Source organism: Chelmon rostratus, chromosome 19 (genome assembly GCF_017976325.1).
Source record: "Chelmon rostratus isolate fCheRos1 chromosome 19, fCheRos1.pri, whole genome shotgun sequence".
Lineage (NCBI taxonomy): Eukaryota > Metazoa > Chordata > Actinopteri > Chaetodontiformes > Chaetodontidae > Chelmon > Chelmon rostratus.
In genome coordinates, this window is record NC_055676.1 from 8,630,183 (window position 1) to 8,649,761 (window position 19,579).

Below are 19,579 nucleotides of genomic sequence, written 5' to 3' on the forward strand. Positions count from 1 at the left end.
GATTCACGCTGCCTTCCCATGGGGTGATTTAGAGCACAAACTCTTTTGACTTTAGCTGTGTTTAGATATCACAGCCTTTAATCCCTCCAAACCGCCCCAAAATAGGGCGGAGTGGAGGCTGTAACTTCCAAGAAGATGCAACGTAAAAAACAATGTAAAAAAGAGATTTATTTATTGAATTTGAGTCTTTTTTCTGTGACACCAAGGAGATCACAAACTAAAAAAAAGAAATCACAAACTAAGACATTTAAAAGAAACTGATCAACCAAAATGATTGTCATCACCACATTTTAGATGCTCCCATGTACAAAGACTTGACTGAGTTCAGTGTATATTCAATATAAAACATATATGCAACAACAATGTGATTGTCTCTGGTTGCAAGCAGGGAGTAAAGCCAAACAAACAGTCAGCAAAATCAGGTTTATGCTCTGCTGCACCCATTAAATCTAACTGGAGCTTTATTAATTCTTCACACCGTCATCTGAGCATTCGTGACGTGAAATCTGTGATAAGATTTATCTGCTCCGCCTGTTCCAGCTGACTTGAAAACAGAAATGCTTCACAGGCACCTGCAAAACCTCCTTAATTTATGGAAGTGCGTTGCATTTCCCAAGGACACGTTATCTTGTAATTATGACTTCCCTTTGTTGTAATTTGCATGAGGTGCAGATATTTTAATCATGATACAGATGTTGTTGCATCCATGAGATCTTTCTGTCTCATAATTATACGAGTGAAATTCTATTATTTCTTTGATGAAGGCAATGTGTTTCTGTCCTGTTGCTTAAATCTACAGCTTGTATGTTGTCAGTGTTGATAAAAGTGTATTGAGCAAAATGTTGACAGTACAGAAAAACATAGTGAAAAGATCCAATTCTTAACTCTGTTTGGTCCGTTTCAGTAAAACAGCAGGTGGTGACTGTTTTTGCACTCTGTTGGAATGTGTTGTCAGTTTCAGAACCTCATGCTGTCTCTGGATACTTTTCTTTTTCTGAGCAAACATCAGAGCTACAAGGCACTTGAAAATATGCTTCCCAGAATGCACACATATTACAGTGTGGTGTAAATACAAATCAGGAATGTAGAGTCGTACAATAAATTAGAAGACTTGGCAGGAGAGTGATGCGAAAAGGAAGACTAACAACTATTTGACATGAGAGCAGCTGCCCACAGAGTGTATAACTCATACTGACACTGATCTGAAACAAGCCAGTTAATGGTGCAGAGTTAAAACACAAAACTGCTCACTAGTCGGACGTGAAACTTAACAGTCTAGATACTGTTCACAGGCTACAGCACCATGTCTATGGTTGCAGCATGGTGTTAGTAAGCTGCAGATTTTGCCTTCTACCTTAACTTAACTTAAACTCCAAAAGCTCATCTAACAACACTTTCGGGTTGAAGGTATTTCTAGCATCCTCAAAGACTCTCTGAACCCCCTGGATGAACAATTATTTAATCTGCTGTATGAAGAAGATTAAGATTTTTAACCCATTTCCCAAGTTGTGACTGTTCCCTAATTGTCACACAGGGTCAAAATAGAGAGAAATCATTTTTATCATTCTTCCAGATGGTTAGAAAAGTCTTTGTGCAGGGTATTCATCTGTCAGAAAAAACAGCTGAGTGACTAAACTGCAATGGTAGTACATGAGAGACCAGAACTGGGGCTAGGTGTTTGTGGAATAGGGGAAATTAAAAGCTAACTTGTAACAAAAAACCTCTTCAGACACATAAAAAGAATATATACACTGAAATATCAGGTCTGTGAAAAGGTACGTACAGTACGTCAGAAAAATCTGCCTTTTTTTTCTTGTTTAGGACGTGTGATTGGTAAACTTGCCAAAATTTACTCTTCAGAGGGATATTGTGCATCGCCTGGATCAGCGTATGATTTCTGTACAAACCTGTGTGAAGTGACACAGGTACAGTAGTGAGACAGTGAAAAGTGTCTGACATTAGTGTTAAAACTGACATCTTTCCAGGACTACGCAGTTCTGAGAGTTTACATCAGCTGTTACCAAGGCAACTAAAGCTGTGATGTGGGAGGAATCCAGCCGTGTGCAGTGATGATGTCACTTCCTCTTTACCCAGCCTACAGCTCAGTGTCTTTGTATTTCTGAGGATTGTAGTACCCTCTCTTGGTCTGGTCAGCCAGCTGTCTGCGGTACTCTTCTTCGTCGTCCTCATGTCCTCTGGTCTCGGAGTACGGTGGCCTGAAGGGAGTCTGCTGCTCGGGGTTGGAGCTGGATCTGATCAGACACACACACACACACACACACACACAGTTAAGCGTTCCCTTTCATAAGACTATTAACCTTTAACATCTTAACAAATAGGCATCAATGAAAGAGCGGTGCTCTCACCCTATTGGCTGAGGACGGTTCAGATTGGGTTTTGGCAGTTTAATTGGGATGGCATAGATGTCTGGATGCTTCTGGGCGATTTCAAGCTGTGTAGAGAGAAGAGAGCAGACCCAGATACGTCAGTACTAATACAAAATTTAAGAAAACATCCTAACTACACAAACCCCATGAGGCTAGAAGTGTTTGTGCAGCTTTCTCCAACTCAGTTTACTTAAAGGAGACGCTCTTATTTTTCAAAGACTACTTCGAACACTCAGAGCTCTTGATTACAGCAACTAATAACTCTTAAATAAAAACAGTACTGACTCGAGCACTTTCTGCCTCTTGCAGCTCCAGCATCCTCTGAGCTCGTGCCAGGTGGTCCATCTTCTCAAAAGCTTTTATCTGGGAGAGAATAATTCATGTTAACGGCGTTCCAGTTTTGATGACTGATTGTAGACACTGCACATCCACATGGCATGATTCATATGAAAGTGTCAAATGAAACATTTCACTGTGATCATTAAATAAATGAAAATGGAAGAACACTATTAGGACGGATGATGAGTAAGTATGGATTTAAAAGGAGGGCAGGACGAATACAGACACATTCAGTTACCTGGTCACCCATTTTCTATTTCATATTAGAAGCAATGAAAGCAAAGGAGGAAGAAAGTGGAATAGAAAGTTACTCATTAACTGAGTCAAAGCCTGTCTTGAACATTAGAAAATAAATCAAGACAAATGTATTCCTTAAAAGGCAAATGTGAGATTTAACAGGCCAGAATAGGAACTACTTTGTTGGAATAAAAATGCAATAAACAAAGAAATAACGATGACACTAACCTTGCCCAGGAAGGATTTGTTGGCAGGGTCCTCCTCCTCCCCCCTCTCCGGGCTCTGCTCCTCTGATGGCTGGTTCAGACGGGTGATGCTGGGCTTCAGGGCCACTGGAGGGGGAGGCGGCTTGTTTCCGCCCACTGCGTCGCTGCTGATGGTGCTGCTGGAGTGTGAGTCATAGCTGCGTGATGAGTCAGTCCGAGTCTGGGCCCGCACCTGTTCAGGGTATGTCAGACAGCTTCAAACTGTTAGCTGCCGGATGGGTTTTTGGTGAGGAGGGTCTAATGCACGCATCTCAAAGGCAAGTGGAGGGATTCAAGCTAACAGCCATGTTCACCTCCACGTGGAAAAACTGAAGGGTAATGCAAGGTAAAAATATCCTAACTGGTTTTATCAGTTTGATTCAGTTCTCATCAGATATCTGCACGTTTAAATCCAAAATTTGCCAATTTTGGACAACTTTATTTTGGCAAAGCTTTTGTGCAACTGCTTCACTCAATTTTTGGGACCTTTGGCCTCTTCTTGACAAATAAAAAATCAGATTTTGTGCAAAAAATGTTTATATTCCTCAAAGAAAGATAGTGAAAACAGATCATTTTGGACTCAATAGGTTCATTACTAAATCTGACATAACACTGAGTCTGTTAATAATAAGCTGAATAATAAGAAATATACACATTGTTTGCTTCAGAAGTTATTCAAATACATTTAACTCAGAGCCTTCTGCATATTTACACTTTCATTTATTTTTCTGCTTAATCATTAAGATTATTACTATATTTGTTATTATTACGTATCCTTCCAAATTTTATTACTCTATATATTTTATCTTCTGTATGTATATTGCAGTTTTTTGTACTCTGTTGAACACAAGTTCTTCATAAGGTTTGAAAAGAAAAAACGTATTATATTGGAACTAATATTGAACACAGCAATCACAACTCATTACAGGGAAGGTTAGATTTAGGGACGTGAGGAAGAGGAGGGGGAGGATCTCACCTTCGGGGGTTCGGGGACAAAAGAAGGGGGAGGGCTGGGCTCTCTGTTCAGCATCTCTCTGCTCCCTGACCTCCTCATTCGAGCCCGGGGTTCAGGGTGAGGCCTCTACACACACACACACACGCACATGAGAGTTGTCAGGGTCAGGTATATACAGTGTATACACTGTACAGTAGTTCAGACGTATCAGCGGGCGCTCCCACCTCGTCTGGCAGCACAGGCTCTGATGATCGACTGATGGCCGACACTGGCTGCGGCTCGTCCAACGGCTCGTCCAGCTCGTTGTCAGTGTAAGCCCCGCCCTCATCCGCCGTGTCTTCGTAGTCGCTGGTCAGGCGGCTGTCCATGCTCAGGTAGTCTGCGCTCATCGCCGATAGGTAGGACATGCGGTCGTCGTGGAGATCCAGGTCCTCCTCTGAACCGTCCAACTGCGCAGAGGAAGTGACAGCACAGACTCAGGACCAGATGTGTTTTCACTCACACGGCTCAGTTTGAATCACATTCTCGTCATTGCAGAGTGTCTTGGAGTCCTTTGCACTGATGTAAAAATGGCTGCCAGCAGCAGCGCGTCATTCACACGGATAAGACTCACCTTGCCCTCACACACCCACACAGCTCTTTCCTGCTGCTCCCAGATGGAATCTTTGATGCTGCCGTACCAAGCATCATTGGCCGAGTTCAGGTCAATAGATGCTAAACAAACAAGCAAGCAAACAAACAAACCCACATTAGTTAGGCCAAGAATCATCAACAATAGCTGAGTTTCCATCCCAGGAACTACTGTTGACTCGCTGAGTAGAGTATATTTCATATTTCAGCCCGTTTTTAAAAATTTGCAGCCACCAATCAGTTTGTTTAGTGTTGTAGATGTACCAACATTCATCGTTGTCGTATAGTTGCACGCAAAAAAAAAAAATGCGTAAAAACGGTGGTTGCATGTGATACATCAGCTGACTACTTTGGGTAATCTTTGAGGGTCTTCAGACCGTGGTGGAAATGCAGACAACAGGCTGAAGGAACATTTTAGTTCTTTGAAAAGTGGTTCCTGGGACTAAAACTTCCAGATACTTTGGGTGGAAACGCAGCTAATGTAATAGCTGTAATGAAAAGAAATATTTTTCTTTATTAAGGTCAGCCCTGCATTATTTTATTTTTTTTTAATGACATTATTATCATTACTGTTGCAGAGTCTCAGCCACTTTCACTGTGAAGCCTACCAGTGAAAAGGTGTGAGCAGGCCTTCCTCAGCTTGACGGACTGCTCATACAGTTTGCGTGCGCTGCGGGTGGATCCGGGTACAAGGCGGTTCCTCATGGTCTTGACGCCCTGCTTGCTGTCTGGGTTCAGGAAGATGACGATGGGATACCACTGGGTGTAGTTCAGAGTGTCCACGGCTTTGGGAGTCACGTCCAGCAGAGCGTGACGGTCCTGAGGAAACGGGGAGGTGGTTAATGTTAGATCATGTGACAGTGTCTTCATGCAGCTGCATCTTTTTCTGGTGCAAATACCTGTTCAATGATTTGTCTGATGGTGTTTAGTCTCACCACTCCCGAGGATTTCTCACTTCCTGCATCCTTGGGCTCAGTTTCTGAGTGAGGAAAGAAATAATTTATAATGATGAAATAAATGTGCAAGAATCCATCATCCTTAAAAAACTTTCAATACTCACTATGTTCACAACACATGTTGTATAACACTGTGAAACAACGTGTGCCACAGTACAATTTAAAACAACCTCAATAAAGAGGTGATGATGTTAGCACTTACTGGCGATGACAAACTCATTCGGCATGTCGTTGGCCAGTTTTTCATTCACTGCATCGGAAATGGGCCCAAATATCACCACGGGTCTCTTGAAACCAGCTAAACAAAACCATAAACAGGGTACAGGTTCAGTCACAAGCAGAATGGAAAAACAGAGGGCAGCCAAAATAGATGTTGATAGCTTTTGTGGGCACCTTCACGTAAGACCACTCTCTCGTAGGCAGGGAATCGTGTGGTGACTGGAGCGGCGCTCAGGTCCTCTCTGCTCTTGCGCAAGTCTTTCTTCTTTGCCGCCCTTTGACCTCTCAGCCTCCAGAAGTCTCCCCTGTCGTTGCCTGATGCCGCCCGAGCAGCATTCTGGACGTTAGCCATTTGCTCTGCTCTGTGAGACAAAATAAAGAGCTTTGGTTAGCGTCGTGACTAATAACCAATTGTTTTTTTTAACCTAACCACCACAACCAGCCCCCTGCACACACCTGCTCTTGTTTGGGATGATGCCTTTCTCCAGCAGCTGGTTGTCTTTGTCAGAGCGGATTGCCAGCCAGTTGCCCAGTTTGCCATCATAAAGTGTGTCCGTCACTTTGAAGATCTCTCCTCTGGAGAAAGGAAGGCTCTGTGGAGCCTCCTTCTCATACTCGAAGTGGGTCCTGATGAAGAAAGAGTCGCCTCTGCCAGATGCTAAAATGTCCTTGTACACTGAAAATACAAAATGAGAATTGCATTTTTTGGCGAAATGGAAGTTAACACTATATTCACATGTGTATGATTCCAGTGAATCATTTCCAGTGAGAAACATTCCGTCTTCACTCAGAGATAATTTTTACAGAGCAGTCGAGAGCACTGATGGAGAGCTTCATCACATGGTTTAACAACAATCACCTGAAGCTCAATATCAGCAGAACCAATGAGCTTGTGGTGGACTGCAATGCTTCAAATATGGATGTTGCTGCACAGAAGCTGCAAACTGTTAAAAGGTAGACGCTTCAAACACATCTTCAACCCGGCAGCACAGAAGATCTCTAAAATCAGCACAGTTTGAAGGTGGACCCCATGAGTAGTGTCACCAATTCAGTATCTGACCAAATATGAAATATGGTCACAGTCACCCCTTCTGCTCCTGAATTATGGTGTTGAATAATGGCCAGAAAAGTGTTTAAAAAAAAAACACTATATCAATGAAGTTGACCTTCTGGATATCAAATGTCATCACTTTATAATTTTATCCTATGCAATGTTTGTAGGAAAATTGTTTAATTTAAATTGAAATGACAAGGTTAGTGTCATCGTTATTTATTCATAATTACTGTATGAATTCTTCAGTTATGGCCAAAAATGTGTTTTGTAGGCTCACAGTGACCTTTGACCACCAAATTCTCATCAGTTCATCCTTGAGTCCACATGGACATTTGTGCCAAATTTGAAGAAACTCTCAAAGCTCAATATCACATTCATGAGAATGGGACCTACAACCCAAAAACATCATGCCTCTGGCACACCAACAAAACAAGTTAGTCTAACCCTATCCAGACAATGACAAGACATAATCCTTGTACTTAAGAACACAAAACTCAACTTAAAAACTAAAACTAAATAATGACTCAACCTCACAGTACTGAAAAGTGGATTTGGTATACCACAGAGTTCAATTCTGGGTCTGCTGTCATTCCCTATCTATAAAATTTATCTCTGCTGAATATCCAGCATTAATATTTATTACTGTACAGATGACACCCAACTTGACATACCAGTGTGGCCACTTAAGTGAATAACCTTAATATTGATTGAGCACCTTTACTTGCTCTACCACTGTAAAAGACTTTAAATTAATTTCAGTCTATGTATTAAGTTGCTATGTATACACAGCTGTTTGTTAACTTTAGTGTGTGGTTGGAATACTTCAGCACAGCAGCATTTTTCACCATGTTGTTAATAATAACAATAAATACATGTATGCAGTCATTATCTATACAGGACAGTACCTTCAGGTTTGCTTTGAGCAAGAATGGTAACATCTTCTCCTTTGGGAATCTCCAGGAGGTAGAGGACAGCATCCTCACGCACCATACCTCTGAAGTCTGTGTTGTTCACCTGAAACAGACAAGAAATACCATTAGGAAGAGTATATTAGAGAACTGACTTAAATACAACATGACCAGCATATCAAAAAGGACATTTTTACACCAAGTAATAAAATACCAGAACACTGGCACTAGTTTTCACAACTTTATACATTTTGATGTTTTCTGTCTTCCTATTTATGGTACCTCTGTCCCACTCATATTCTAATGGGGAGCCATATAAAATGCAGTGTCTTGAGGTGTTGAGTCATCTGAAAGTTTTATCTACAGGTTTTTAATGTGGAATAAAAGAAGTCTCACCTTCATGATCTGATCTCCTGTGCGGAGCCCCTCCTGCTCAGCTGCACTGTCCTCTTGAACGCCAGCGATGAAGATCCCGACATCATTCCCTCCGGCCAGCCTCAGACCCACGCTGTCGCCTTTCTGGAAACGCACCATCACTGTGTTTGGCCTGGATGATGACAGCAAGATTTCATTATACATAGCCACAGAAAAGACTGGAAAAAAGACAGAAATTAATATTGAATTTAAACTATGAGTCACTGGCTTAAGAGCCCAGAGAGAGCTGATCAAAAAGATGTGTGGTCAAAACCAGTCACCCTGAATAACTCTTCGCTATACTGACCCATATACTTCCTGGTCCTCTATGCTGGGTTTCAGTGGCACCTTAGGAGGAGCATGAACCTTTGGGGCTACAGTGACTGCTGGTACTGCACAAACAGCAAGTAATAAAACATGTTATGAAGTTATGAGTTGCAGCATTTATATTTTTGTTTAGTCAAAATTAGGGAATGATCAGAGCTTTATATATTTAGAAGGAGACACTTGTTTACCTGGCGGCGTTTCTGATCGTGGCTCCTCCCTCTCTGCCTGCAAAGGGGGCGTGTCTTCTACAGCTCTGTCAGAACCTCTGAATGGTGTTGGCATGGCGCCCATTTTTGCCAGCCTGTTGGGTGGGTCCTCTCTGGTGACGTCACAAATTCAGGTTATCAGTATGTCTCATCTTACATCGACAGACCTCCACACTTAAGGGAAAAAAAACAACCTCTGCCTTGTTGCCATTAAAATGGCTAAATCCTAGCAAAAGGACCATACTGGCCAACCTTATTGCATGATCCAAATCTAGCTTGCTAGCTTGGAGGTTGTTGTTGTTGTCAAACCTGACCCCTGAAAGTTCCTCGGTCACTCAACCAAGTGAAACACAAAAAGGCTGACAAAGAATAAATGTAAAATAAAACAGACAAGTTAAACGTTAAGCAGAAATTCCTCCTCATTAGTTTAATGTGACGGATTGTTTAAGGTTCATGAAGCATAATTCAACATAATCCTGCATAATCCTGATTGCTTAAAGCTGTTACAATTTCTGTAGCTCCTGACCACAAGAAAGGTGGGGTAAATAATTCCTGCATCTTACCTGGGCTTATCTCGAAGTCTTTCATTGGAGGAGTGGGAGGAGAGGTCGGAGTGGTGGCCCCGCCTGTCATCCTGTGGAGAGTAGGAGCGGTACGACTCAATCTCGGAAATATCTGCAACACACAACAACAACCAGGATGATGAATATCATGACCTTTCTGAAACAACTTAAGATGTAAGTGTCTATGAGGTCCTCTGGTTCTGTACTGCTCAGGGAATAAAGAGCAAAAATGTGTCCTGAAGAGTAAAATGTTTCATTTCTCCTTGATGCTCCGGTATCCTTTAATTGCATAACAAGGCTTTTAAACAATTCAAAGGGCCCACAGGTCATGGAAGCAGCAATGGGCACAAACACACACGAAGGTACTGCACAACTGAAGGTCACATCATGACACACTGAAGTACACCCAGTTAACTGTATGTATTACCAGCTCCAATGATCTTGATCCCGACAAGGACCTGAAACTTAACACCACATTTAAGAACTTGATGTTTCGATAATTACATTGCATTTTAGCGTGGCAGGACTGATGAAGCATAGCAACACCACTACAAAGCAAATGAGGTAGATGCACTTCAGGTTATTTGAAACTTGCAGGGTTGAAAATCCTCACTCACAAGCATAATCAGACCCTATTGTTCTCAGAGAGGGACGCTGCGGTGCCAACCTTAACATAATGAAATTCTGTCATATCCAATAGTAGGATTATGATAGGAGATTAGATCACCCTGCCTGAGCGCTTACACACACACACAAGCACATGCACGCGCACGCACACACAGTCCCAAAACCACACAAAGTGGGTCACAAGTCTTCTGGCTATTTCCCCCTCCCTGCACACATTTGGTCGGTGAACAATCCACTCACACCACTTTTCTAGATTGGCCCTGACCAATCAGATCACACCATCTGGTCATGTGACATTAAAAACAGGTATAAAGGAGTGAGTAATCATTGGTGGGGGAATAATGATGACAGTTTGGTGAATCTCTGGTTAGCTCATAGTGCTATTACTGCTTTGTAAAATATTTATATGAATTAAATATTCATTATGGTTAATGTTTAATACTCAAATAATACTAAATACTGATGTGTGAGTAAAACTTTTATTTTATGAAGGGGAAACAGGATTGGTGGACAAGTACAACAACAACAGCAACAACATTTCCACAGTTGATTCATATGAAGTTGACACGCAGAGGGTTTATATATGATGATGGTAGCCACTCGCCAGGTTTGTCTTTACACTGGGTAGGACCTGCTGCTTTTCAGTTTCAAGTGTCTCTCACCATCGAGCTCCGAGTCGCTGTCCACCATTGGAGGGACGCGGATCAGCACCTGCCGTCTGTCTCTCTGCACCACCAGCTGCAGCTTCCCGCGAGACTTCTCGATCAGCTTCCCCGCGTCGCTGAGAGACAGGTTTTCTGTCACCGTGCCGTTAATCTGACAGAGATAGAGGAGATGCTTATCACTGTGCTAACTGCGAAGAAACAATGCGGCAGGATGAGCCCTGTGTTATTCATTCAAACAGTAAGGAGAGAGAGAGTGATAGTACCAAAATACTGTGAGACAGGTTTGACGCTTCAATAAAAACAAGAGACAAATCTTCCCTTCTTTGGATCTATTTTTCATATGAGATGCAGAGTGTCTCTTAAATAATTAGAGATTTATCAGTAATGAGAACAATAACTAAAAATTCCTATTATGACATGAAGCTTGTTCACGATGTGGACTTTGAACCTTGACCTTACCTTTAGTATAATGTCTCCTTCCTGCAGGTTCCCATCTTTGCTGGCAAGTCCAGTGTTGGTCATCTCTTTGATGAAGAGCTGACTGCCCAGACGAAGACCATACTCTAGAAAAGACGGTTAAGAAAATAACATCATATTGTATAGCATCAACACAGAAACAGGCTATACTAGAGATTATGGATTATAGATTATGGATAAACTGATCAAAGGTCTATCACAGTATACTGTTTGGTCAGCTCAGCATTTCCCGGCCACGTCTTCATTAGATTTTTTTGGTGTCACCCATTTTAAAACGATGGAATGAAGTTTTCAGTGTTTTAAATGTGGATGTATTTTTCCAGATGCTCAGAAAACTGGCATCAAATAAAAATCTTTGTTACTTACTCTCTCTGATCAGACAGTTGGTGATTTACATGAAATGTAAACATATTAGACTGAATTTTATTTAGTCCAAGTTCTTACACGTGCTTTCACACTTGGGAACTTTGCTTGCCTTCCTCGGTTAAATGCGATTGTTTTTTCATTTTGGTTTCAGTACGTTTAGAAGGGTTTTAAATAAAAACAAAAATAAATAAAGATTCTCAGCTCTTACTGTTGTTAAAAAATAGCAACTTACTACTTGTTCCAAGGAGCACCAAGTTCTTATTTTATTTGTCAGAGTTTGACAGTATGACAATAGTAACCAATAACATTTGTTAGTGTCTCACCCTCGTTGGGACGGTTCTTCAGCAGCAGCACATTCAGGGGTTTCTCCAGTGGCTCCAGGTCCCGGACAGGGCGGGGCAGAGGGATGGGCATGGTGGTGGGTGATGGCGAGCGGTCCAGACGGTCTCTGCTTCCACTTCGCTTCAGTGGCTCGTCGTACTTCCTCGGGTCACTGGGGATGCGGTCGCGTCCTCGTTCGAAACTGTGGTCGCGTCCGCGGCCTCTAGCCGGGCTGCGGCTGTCATGTCTGTGGCGCAGGTCTGGGCTGTTGGTGCGGTCCAGCATTCGCTCGCTGCGGTAGCGTCTGTCTGGGCTGTACTCCCGGTCGAGGGCTCGCTCGCTGCGGTAACGCCGATCGGGACTGTGGTCTCGGTCTAATGCACGCTCGCTGCGGTACCTTCTGTCCGGGCTGTAGTCGCGGGCGAGCATGTGGTCGCTCCTGTAGGGGCGATCCGGGCTGCGCTCTCTGTCCAAAGTACGACCTCTGCTGCCATCTCTCCTGTACTGCCGGTCTGGGCTCAGGTCCCTCTCCATGCTCCTGCCACGTTCCCGACGGTCATAGTCCCTGTCATAGTCACGCTCACGGGTTTGGTAGCCAGAATCCATGTAGCCTCCACCACCTCGCTCCCTCTCCAGGCTGTGATCCCTTCCGCCACCACTTCGGCCGCTGTACACACTGCGGCGGTCCTGGTCATAGTTGTAATCATCATTGTAGTCATTGTTGAAGACTCTGTCATCAGGTGACGGGGGGCGGTTCAGCAGATTGACTGGGACTTTCCGGGGCCTCTTCACTGTCTGTTTATAAAGACAAAGAAATTTTCAATGAAAACAAAAAACAAATAAATAAACGTAAACATTTCACAGATTCTATTTCTGGGTTTGTGACCTTTTTTAGAGCTGATGGTAAAGAGACAGAGAGAAAATACTGGTAGAGAGAGGAGGATCAATAAATGTTATCACATTTCAAACCCACATCATAATCACACGGTATGTAACTTAAAAGAACACGTCTCCAGTATGAAATCAGGAGCAAAACAAAAATAAGGTTCAAACAACAAACCAACAGCTTGACTTACAATTTTTGCTACTTTGCCACACTTCCTGAGGGTCTGGACAGCGAAGGAGTGGATGGCCCCCTCCATGGGGATGGCGTTCACCTGCACCACTCGGTCATTCTCGCTAAACACAAACATGCAAACATGTGAGCTAAGTCAGTTATTCAAAGTTTTCTGAATGCTCTGTCCAAAATAAAAATACACCTTTTATACAAGATCGTATTTTTTCATATGAACCCAACACTAACGGCTTTGTTGTCTCTGTTCAGACGTTTGCTTGGAACCTTCCCAATTAGACAAATAATGTGACTGCTGCAAGTCAAGAAATAAATGCTCCAGTACTAATCCCTGTTATCAAATGAGTCATGGGTTTGTTTTGAAATCTTTTCCAGAGAGGTTAGTGTGGGCGATATGGATAAAGTCCTCTATCATATTGCAGTACATTGTAAAATAGTAACTTCTGGAAGACTACTACTATTAACCACCGAAGAAATGAAGGTGGAAAGGTCAAACATTTTTCTTGTCCATCATGGCCTAACACATACAGGGATATTCAGCAGATAGCAAAGCATAAATGGTAGAGCAAAATTTCAAGTAATTCCACTATTAAATGAAACATGCAAAGTCTTTGACAGTATCTGTCTTTGCTGAGTGACACAACTTGAGACAGAGCTGTTAAGTTTGTCAATAGAGTAGTAGTAAATTATGACCAACAACAGTACGTACAACAACAAGCCATCAGCAGGTCCCCCCTGCAGGACATCTGACACCACAATGGACGTCTCGCCACTTTCCTCGTTCGGGTTGTCCCGTCCCCCTGACACTGCGATGCCAAAGCCCATTTTCGGATCCTGAGAAGAGAAAAAGAAAACATGCAAATCATGTGGAATCTCCATCTATCCTGAGCCACTGTGTGTGTGTGTGTGTGTGTGTGTGTGAGAGAGTGAGAGAGACAGAGACAGAGAGAGAGACAGAGAGCGAGAGAGAGAGAGACAGAGAGAGAGAGAGGTCCTGTAATCCCTGCGGTATGTCGGCTCACTCTGTATTATCATGGCTGTATATGTGCATGGTGCATGGCGATTAAAGAGATTTTGACTGTGATTGTGATTACAGTTGTACATTCTGGAATCATGTATGACTGTGCAGCAGCCCTACATGTCCATCTTCTGTAGCTTTGGGTATCGTGTGTGATCAACAACAATGCTAATCCCTGGCTCATAATGTTGACGAGTGTGTATGAGCGTGCTTGTAAATTAAAATCACTCCTTGCAGAAAGTGTGCAGTGTACGCTAACATGCACAAACAGCTCATTTTCTAAAGGCTCCTCGCTTCTTTGGTAGCGGGTCTGAATGATTCTACCTGCCACTGCTCCAGTTTGCCCAGATGAGATTAGGTCAGAGATTTGATGACCCCGTCTCTTTATCCCCTCCCTTCCATCTGTACTTAAAAAAACCCTACAACTCACCACTTCCCTAGCAGATGGCCGTGGAGGCAAAGGGAGGGAGAAAGTGAGAGCAGAGAAACAAGCAGAGCAAAAGTGAAGAACGCAGGGGGAGAAGACACAAAGACATCCTTATTAAACATGAATTATGTTTGATGAGGAATCAAATAGTTGTGAAAAAATGAACCAGAAAACAGATTGTTGCTGTCAGATGCATCCAAAATGTCATCTTTCCCTGATCTGAGCTTTGTTTTTAGCTTGAAACAAAGCATGTTTGACATGATCCGATTTCTTTTAAACCTGAAAGGCCAGATAGTATGACCAAGAAATAAACAAAAAAAATAAATAAATAAATCCCAGGCATGTAGTTTGTAGTGAAACCAGGAAAATCACCACACCACACAAAAACAGAGCAAAGACAAAAAAAGCAAAGGAAATGAGCCACTGAGTTACTGTGTTATTGTTTCCACCAGTAACTGAGGCAAGAGATGATGGGATTTAATGGTGTGAAACAGGTTGTAAATATGTGTGTGACGCCTTCTTAATAGAGCCAGTGAGAGAATGACTCTCACCTGCTTCCACTTCCTCCTTTCATTGCTGAATGTGACTTTCAATTATTGAAAGGAAGTAGTTTAATAAAAACAGCAGAGTGACTTTATCATATGAAGCCTTGCAGTGGCTCACTCTGTGTTAATATCCTCCATGTTTGTTTTTTTTACTTTGCATTTGGTTATCTGACCATGCAGTACACATATTAACAAAAGACATTTATCTGTTCATTCAGCCCCACATTGTGAGTGTTACCTATTTGAGTGTAATTCAGCTGTATTACATTCAACCAGAAAACACTTTAAAACAGCTCATTAACCCGTCTGCTGTATATGATGTTTAATGTTGTTTACCATGCATGCTTTGTGATTGTCTGTGTTAGTGTGCCTGTTGGAACTAATAGCACTATATTTGCTGTCTTTTGTTGCTGCAAAATGTTATCATGTGCACCTTTATGCTTCCTCTATAACATTTTTAAAAGGTTCACTTTTGTTTATTTGGCTTGCTGTACCTCAGTGTTTGTCTACCTTTTGTCTTTTTTTCTTTTCCTTCATTAAGAGGCAGATGCGAATTAGACAGCTGGCTGAATGTGGCACATGAACAGATGAATATTCTGTTATTTTAGGTAATGAATGTTATTTTGAATGTTAAGATTGAGTTGACGCAGGTCTCAGACTTTTGCAGACAGTAATTAACAGGGTGAGAGGTGTTCTGGGACACAGAGACAGCACATTTAAAAATGCTTTTCAGTTAACAAACGGTAGATGAGAAGAAAAAGTCGATGTACAGAGCAGAGTGTGACAGCTGGCTGTGGAGGGCGGAGAGTCGGGGGTCACAAGCCTGCAGCAGAGGACCTTTTAGCACTAAATCTGCTTTTCTGGCTTCAGTGAACCTTAGCACGAGACAATGAGCTCATCATGATGATTACCTAAGCTCAACTGGTTTTGGTCTGCTCACACAGTCGCACACGTGTTTAACATGAACCACAGTGTAGATGCTGGTTGGCTTGGCGGGTGGCGAGAAGCGACACCTTTAACAAAGCATTAATGCAAAAGCATTAAAGCCGTAAATCAAAGAGATGTTGAATGAATGTAGCTAGTGACAATTTCTACTATCAATTCGAACGTGTCAGTAGCACAGACAACTGAAATACTTAAGAACCAAAAGCTGGCACTACGGTCAGATTTGTACTCTAATGTCCTTATTTAATCTAACAGTTCATGATTTAAATCCTAACTTTGCCATTTTAGACTGTATGTTATTTAGGGAAAGCTTATATTCAGAGAACATTGAACATTTGGCTTCTTTGTTTAAGTGGCAGTCTCAAAGATGTCAGTCCTGGCTGATCTCGAAACATGTGGTTACTGGTGGTAACAACAAATGCAGTAAATACACTGCCGAGAGCAAATACTGCAGGAATTCTGGGAGCAGCAAAAAAAAAAAAAATTCACATTAATAACAAAGTCAGACAATGAGCGTCCTTTTTCCATCATTCTGTGAGCAAGTGTGATTTGATCTTATGCCGCACACGGCAGGACTGTGCAGACAGCAGGGCACAGTTGAAAGAGTTTGTTACCTTGCTGAGAAGTTGCAATCGTGAAGCCTGTCTAAAATGACAGTTGTCTTGTTTTGTAGACTCATGTTTGATGAATGATTGCAGCACTGCATTTCCTGTAACTGCTTCAGAGTAAATGTCAACTTGTGTCTTGCCAGCTAAATGCTTTTAATGTGAAGCTGCAAGAGTTGGAAATGTTTGGTTTAGCAGCAGTAGCAGTAACTTAAAAACACATTTTTCTGGGAATGTCACCAGACTTCCAGTTATGTTATCCTGCAAATATACAAATACTCCAATTCTTTCATCCGTAGGCTATATATTATAATTTTAAATAACATATGTCCCATTAATTGCAACTTTGAATAGAAAACAGGGGTTTGTTGAAAAACCTGTTTGTATTTCGCAAAAAGTATGGTATGTATAAGTTTTGCATAAGTTTACTCTGGATCTCAGTCAGCAGATCTGTGACATCTATAATCTGGGCACTCTATGCTCTCTTAACTATTAGCTGACTGCAACATGTTAAACTAATCATTTTAATGCCCTCCCTGTGAAGCACTGGGTATAACAGCCTGGATTTATGGTAATAGTGGAAACGGTGTAGATGAGATTAGGTCTGGTTTGTTGCGGTGCAGATGGACTCACCCTCTGCAGGGTCACGGTGTACTGCTCCCACACGGTCTCCTCCATGACCGGGTTCTGTGGAGGGAAAGGGAAGATTACCATGGGTAGTTTCATTTCACTGAACAGATTAATAATGTATTATGTGATGTAACAACAAGGCCAGTTCATTAGCCTATGCTGTCGTTACACAACCAGGAGCTCCCAGGAGAACAATGGCAGGCCTCTGCTGGGCTGTTTACAAGAAGTTAGGCTGGAAACTTCTGGCTCTGGTTAATCAAATATCCATGACAACATTAAAAATCATTTAGCTTTCTTTAACAATCACTTAAGAAAATTCAGGATGAGAGCACTTCTTCTGAGAGACTCTCCATGAAACCACCAACAGGTCACACAAATGCAGCAGAAGATACTCACCTGCTAAACCTCAAGTCTAGGGCTTCAATTAATTATTTGTAATTAATCTAACTATCATTTTTGAATTGATTGTGAAAATTAGCAAGAAATTATAGAGCCCTACCTAATGCCTTGAACTCGGTTTTGTTGTATGAAAGAGTCAAAAACCCCAAAAGGTATTAAATAACATTGAGAGAAAACAACCAAATCACTGACACGGCCTTTTTTTCATTTTTTTTAACTAAATGTAATTAATTGGTGTCATGAGTTTCCTGTTAAGTGACTGATCAATAATCCAATCAGTTCTTCCATCAGTCCGAATAAAGTACAAACTAACTTCTGTGAAAAATATTCCATCATTCACGACCAAGTGAAAGCTGATTTCCAGAATCCAAAAACACTGCTTGTACCTCAGCTTCTCTACAGAAACATGGAATCAGGTTTGATTTTGACTACTTACATCAGCCGTTTCCCTTTAAAAACACTGTCATTCATTTTGATCCCAAATCATCATTTAGTAACAATTGATGCCACTTTTCTGCAATTTTGGATCTCTCATATCCGAACCAAACTTCATTCAACTCAACTTAACACATTTCTGAAACACTCAGGTCTATAAAAAAAAAAGAACTGGACTAGTCAGGTCCAGCAGCCTGCCACAGATCTGACCGAATTCGAGCCATGGTAGCAGAATCGCACTCACGAGTCCCTGAAGGATACGTATGGTCTTGACCGCGTGGGCCCATTTCCTGTGCAGGCTGAGGACGGTCTTCATCGCTGGCGCTCTCCGTCTCTTCCTATCTGCGTCTCTCCCTGTTCACCGCCAGCGGTGCTCTGGCAGACTGATGTGCGCCACAGCCTCCTCCATGGTCACAGCTGCACAACCACCAGCAGCTCTCTTCCTGCATCTGCCCGCCTGCCTGCCTTTGACGTAAGAGGGATTCTGCTGGCCTACATTCAGCACAAATCCCACCGTCTGCAGACAGTGTAAACATGCAGACACACCAACTCCTGCACAGGCACGCTGCGTGTTCATCCATAAACACAACCAGAGATCTCACTACACATTTTGAGTTTGATGTCACATCCTCAGATGCATTAGACACTAATCAAAGTTTTAGAGCTGAATCACACATCGCCAAAGACAAACACTAAACGTGCGCAGAGTGCAAATTGGAGTTAGTGACAGCACAATGGCTGGGATTTTAAGTTGTTGGGGGTTTTTTTTTGGTAACTAAAGTGGAAAGTGAAATCTGTGTGGTGCTGACATCTCATGCCCAGGCTTAGTGAAACGGGGGCACGACTCGAGCTGGCAGCTCACCCATCATAACCCACTTTTTTGATCTTCTGGCCTACAAGAGCCAACCAGATGACCAGCAGCAGCAGCAGGGAGACTGTAGAGAGCCGATAGGACCGTCTGAATGAAAACAGGACAAACGTGGCAGCTCTATACGCTCCAGAGAAAAGAACATTGAGACAATCGTTGTTTTGGCAAATGAAATGTACACACTGGATTTCATCTTAAAAAATCTGCTTCCAGAATTTTCTTGAATCAAGTGACTTCTCCTTGGAGCAGGGCAGGGTATACGGCACGTTTGAAAATTATTGAAATGACAGTAATTTAAAAAGCTAAATTATCTTCAAATAGATTTTAAGAATGCTCAGATTTCAGTGCAAACATGAACATTTTAGTTGCATTGTAGGTGGGAGCTCTAAAAACAGTCATGCTATTCTATTCTGGAGGCTCAAACAAAAATCATAATTCATAATATTTCATAAATGAATTTTCCATCTGCTTTTTCATAAATGCACATTTCTAATTTCTGTCTCTGTCAGACTAAATTGCAAGCTAGAGCTACAACAGAGAAAACTATCGCACCTCTCAAAACCGACTCCATGCAACTGTAGGGGTTGTGTATGAGGATTGAGGCAGGTGAAGTGTATGTTGTAGAGTATTTAGTTTTCAACCAGTGTGAAAAATGTGTTGTATCGATTCACAAAAGAAGCACTAAGAGGTACTAAATCCTGTTTTTGTTAACCCTAACCCTAACCCAAAAGGCCAAAAA

The 19,579-nt window shown here is 42.1% G+C and overlaps 1 protein-coding gene across 3 annotated transcripts in view; it reads right to left on the minus strand.

Annotated features, from left to right (window-relative positions):
• Positions 1-148: 148 nt before the first annotated feature.
• Positions 149-19,579, minus strand: part of tjp2a (tight junction protein 2a (zona occludens 2)) — a 34,596-nt gene continuing 15,165 nt past the window's right edge. For 2 of the 3 annotated variants that reach the window (XM_041960641.1, XM_041960640.1), the window contains 23 exons: positions 17,142-17,195; positions 13,678-13,802; positions 12,973-13,075; positions 11,899-12,691; positions 11,192-11,295; positions 10,730-10,883; positions 9,441-9,552; positions 8,860-8,990; positions 8,652-8,736; positions 8,327-8,477; positions 7,928-8,036; positions 6,425-6,644; positions 6,143-6,330; positions 5,952-6,047; positions 5,693-5,772; positions 5,402-5,612; positions 4,777-4,877; positions 4,388-4,612; positions 4,185-4,289; positions 3,192-3,401; positions 2,673-2,750; positions 2,367-2,452; positions 149-2,252 (listed from right to left, as the gene is read on the minus strand). In XM_041960641.1, the coding sequence (XP_041816575.1) occupies positions 2,096-2,252; positions 2,367-2,452; positions 2,673-2,750; positions 3,192-3,401; positions 4,185-4,289; positions 4,388-4,612; positions 4,777-4,877; positions 5,402-5,612; positions 5,693-5,772; positions 5,952-6,047; positions 6,143-6,330; positions 6,425-6,644; positions 7,928-8,036; positions 8,327-8,477; positions 8,652-8,736; positions 8,860-8,990; positions 9,441-9,552; positions 10,730-10,883; positions 11,192-11,295; positions 11,899-12,691; positions 12,973-13,075; positions 13,678-13,802; positions 17,142-17,195 (3,678 nt within the window). In that variant the 3' untranslated portion in view covers positions 149-2,095. Of the gene's footprint in view, positions 2,253-2,366; positions 2,453-2,672; positions 2,751-3,191; positions 3,402-4,184; positions 4,290-4,387; positions 4,613-4,776; positions 4,878-5,401; positions 5,613-5,692; positions 5,773-5,951; positions 6,048-6,142; positions 6,331-6,424; positions 6,645-7,927; positions 8,037-8,326; positions 8,478-8,651; positions 8,737-8,859; positions 8,991-9,440; positions 9,553-10,729; positions 10,884-11,191; positions 11,296-11,898; positions 12,692-12,972; positions 13,076-13,677; positions 13,803-17,141; positions 17,196-18,216; positions 18,382-19,579 lie in introns of those variants that run through there. The other variant, XM_041960638.1, reaches the window with a different exon arrangement.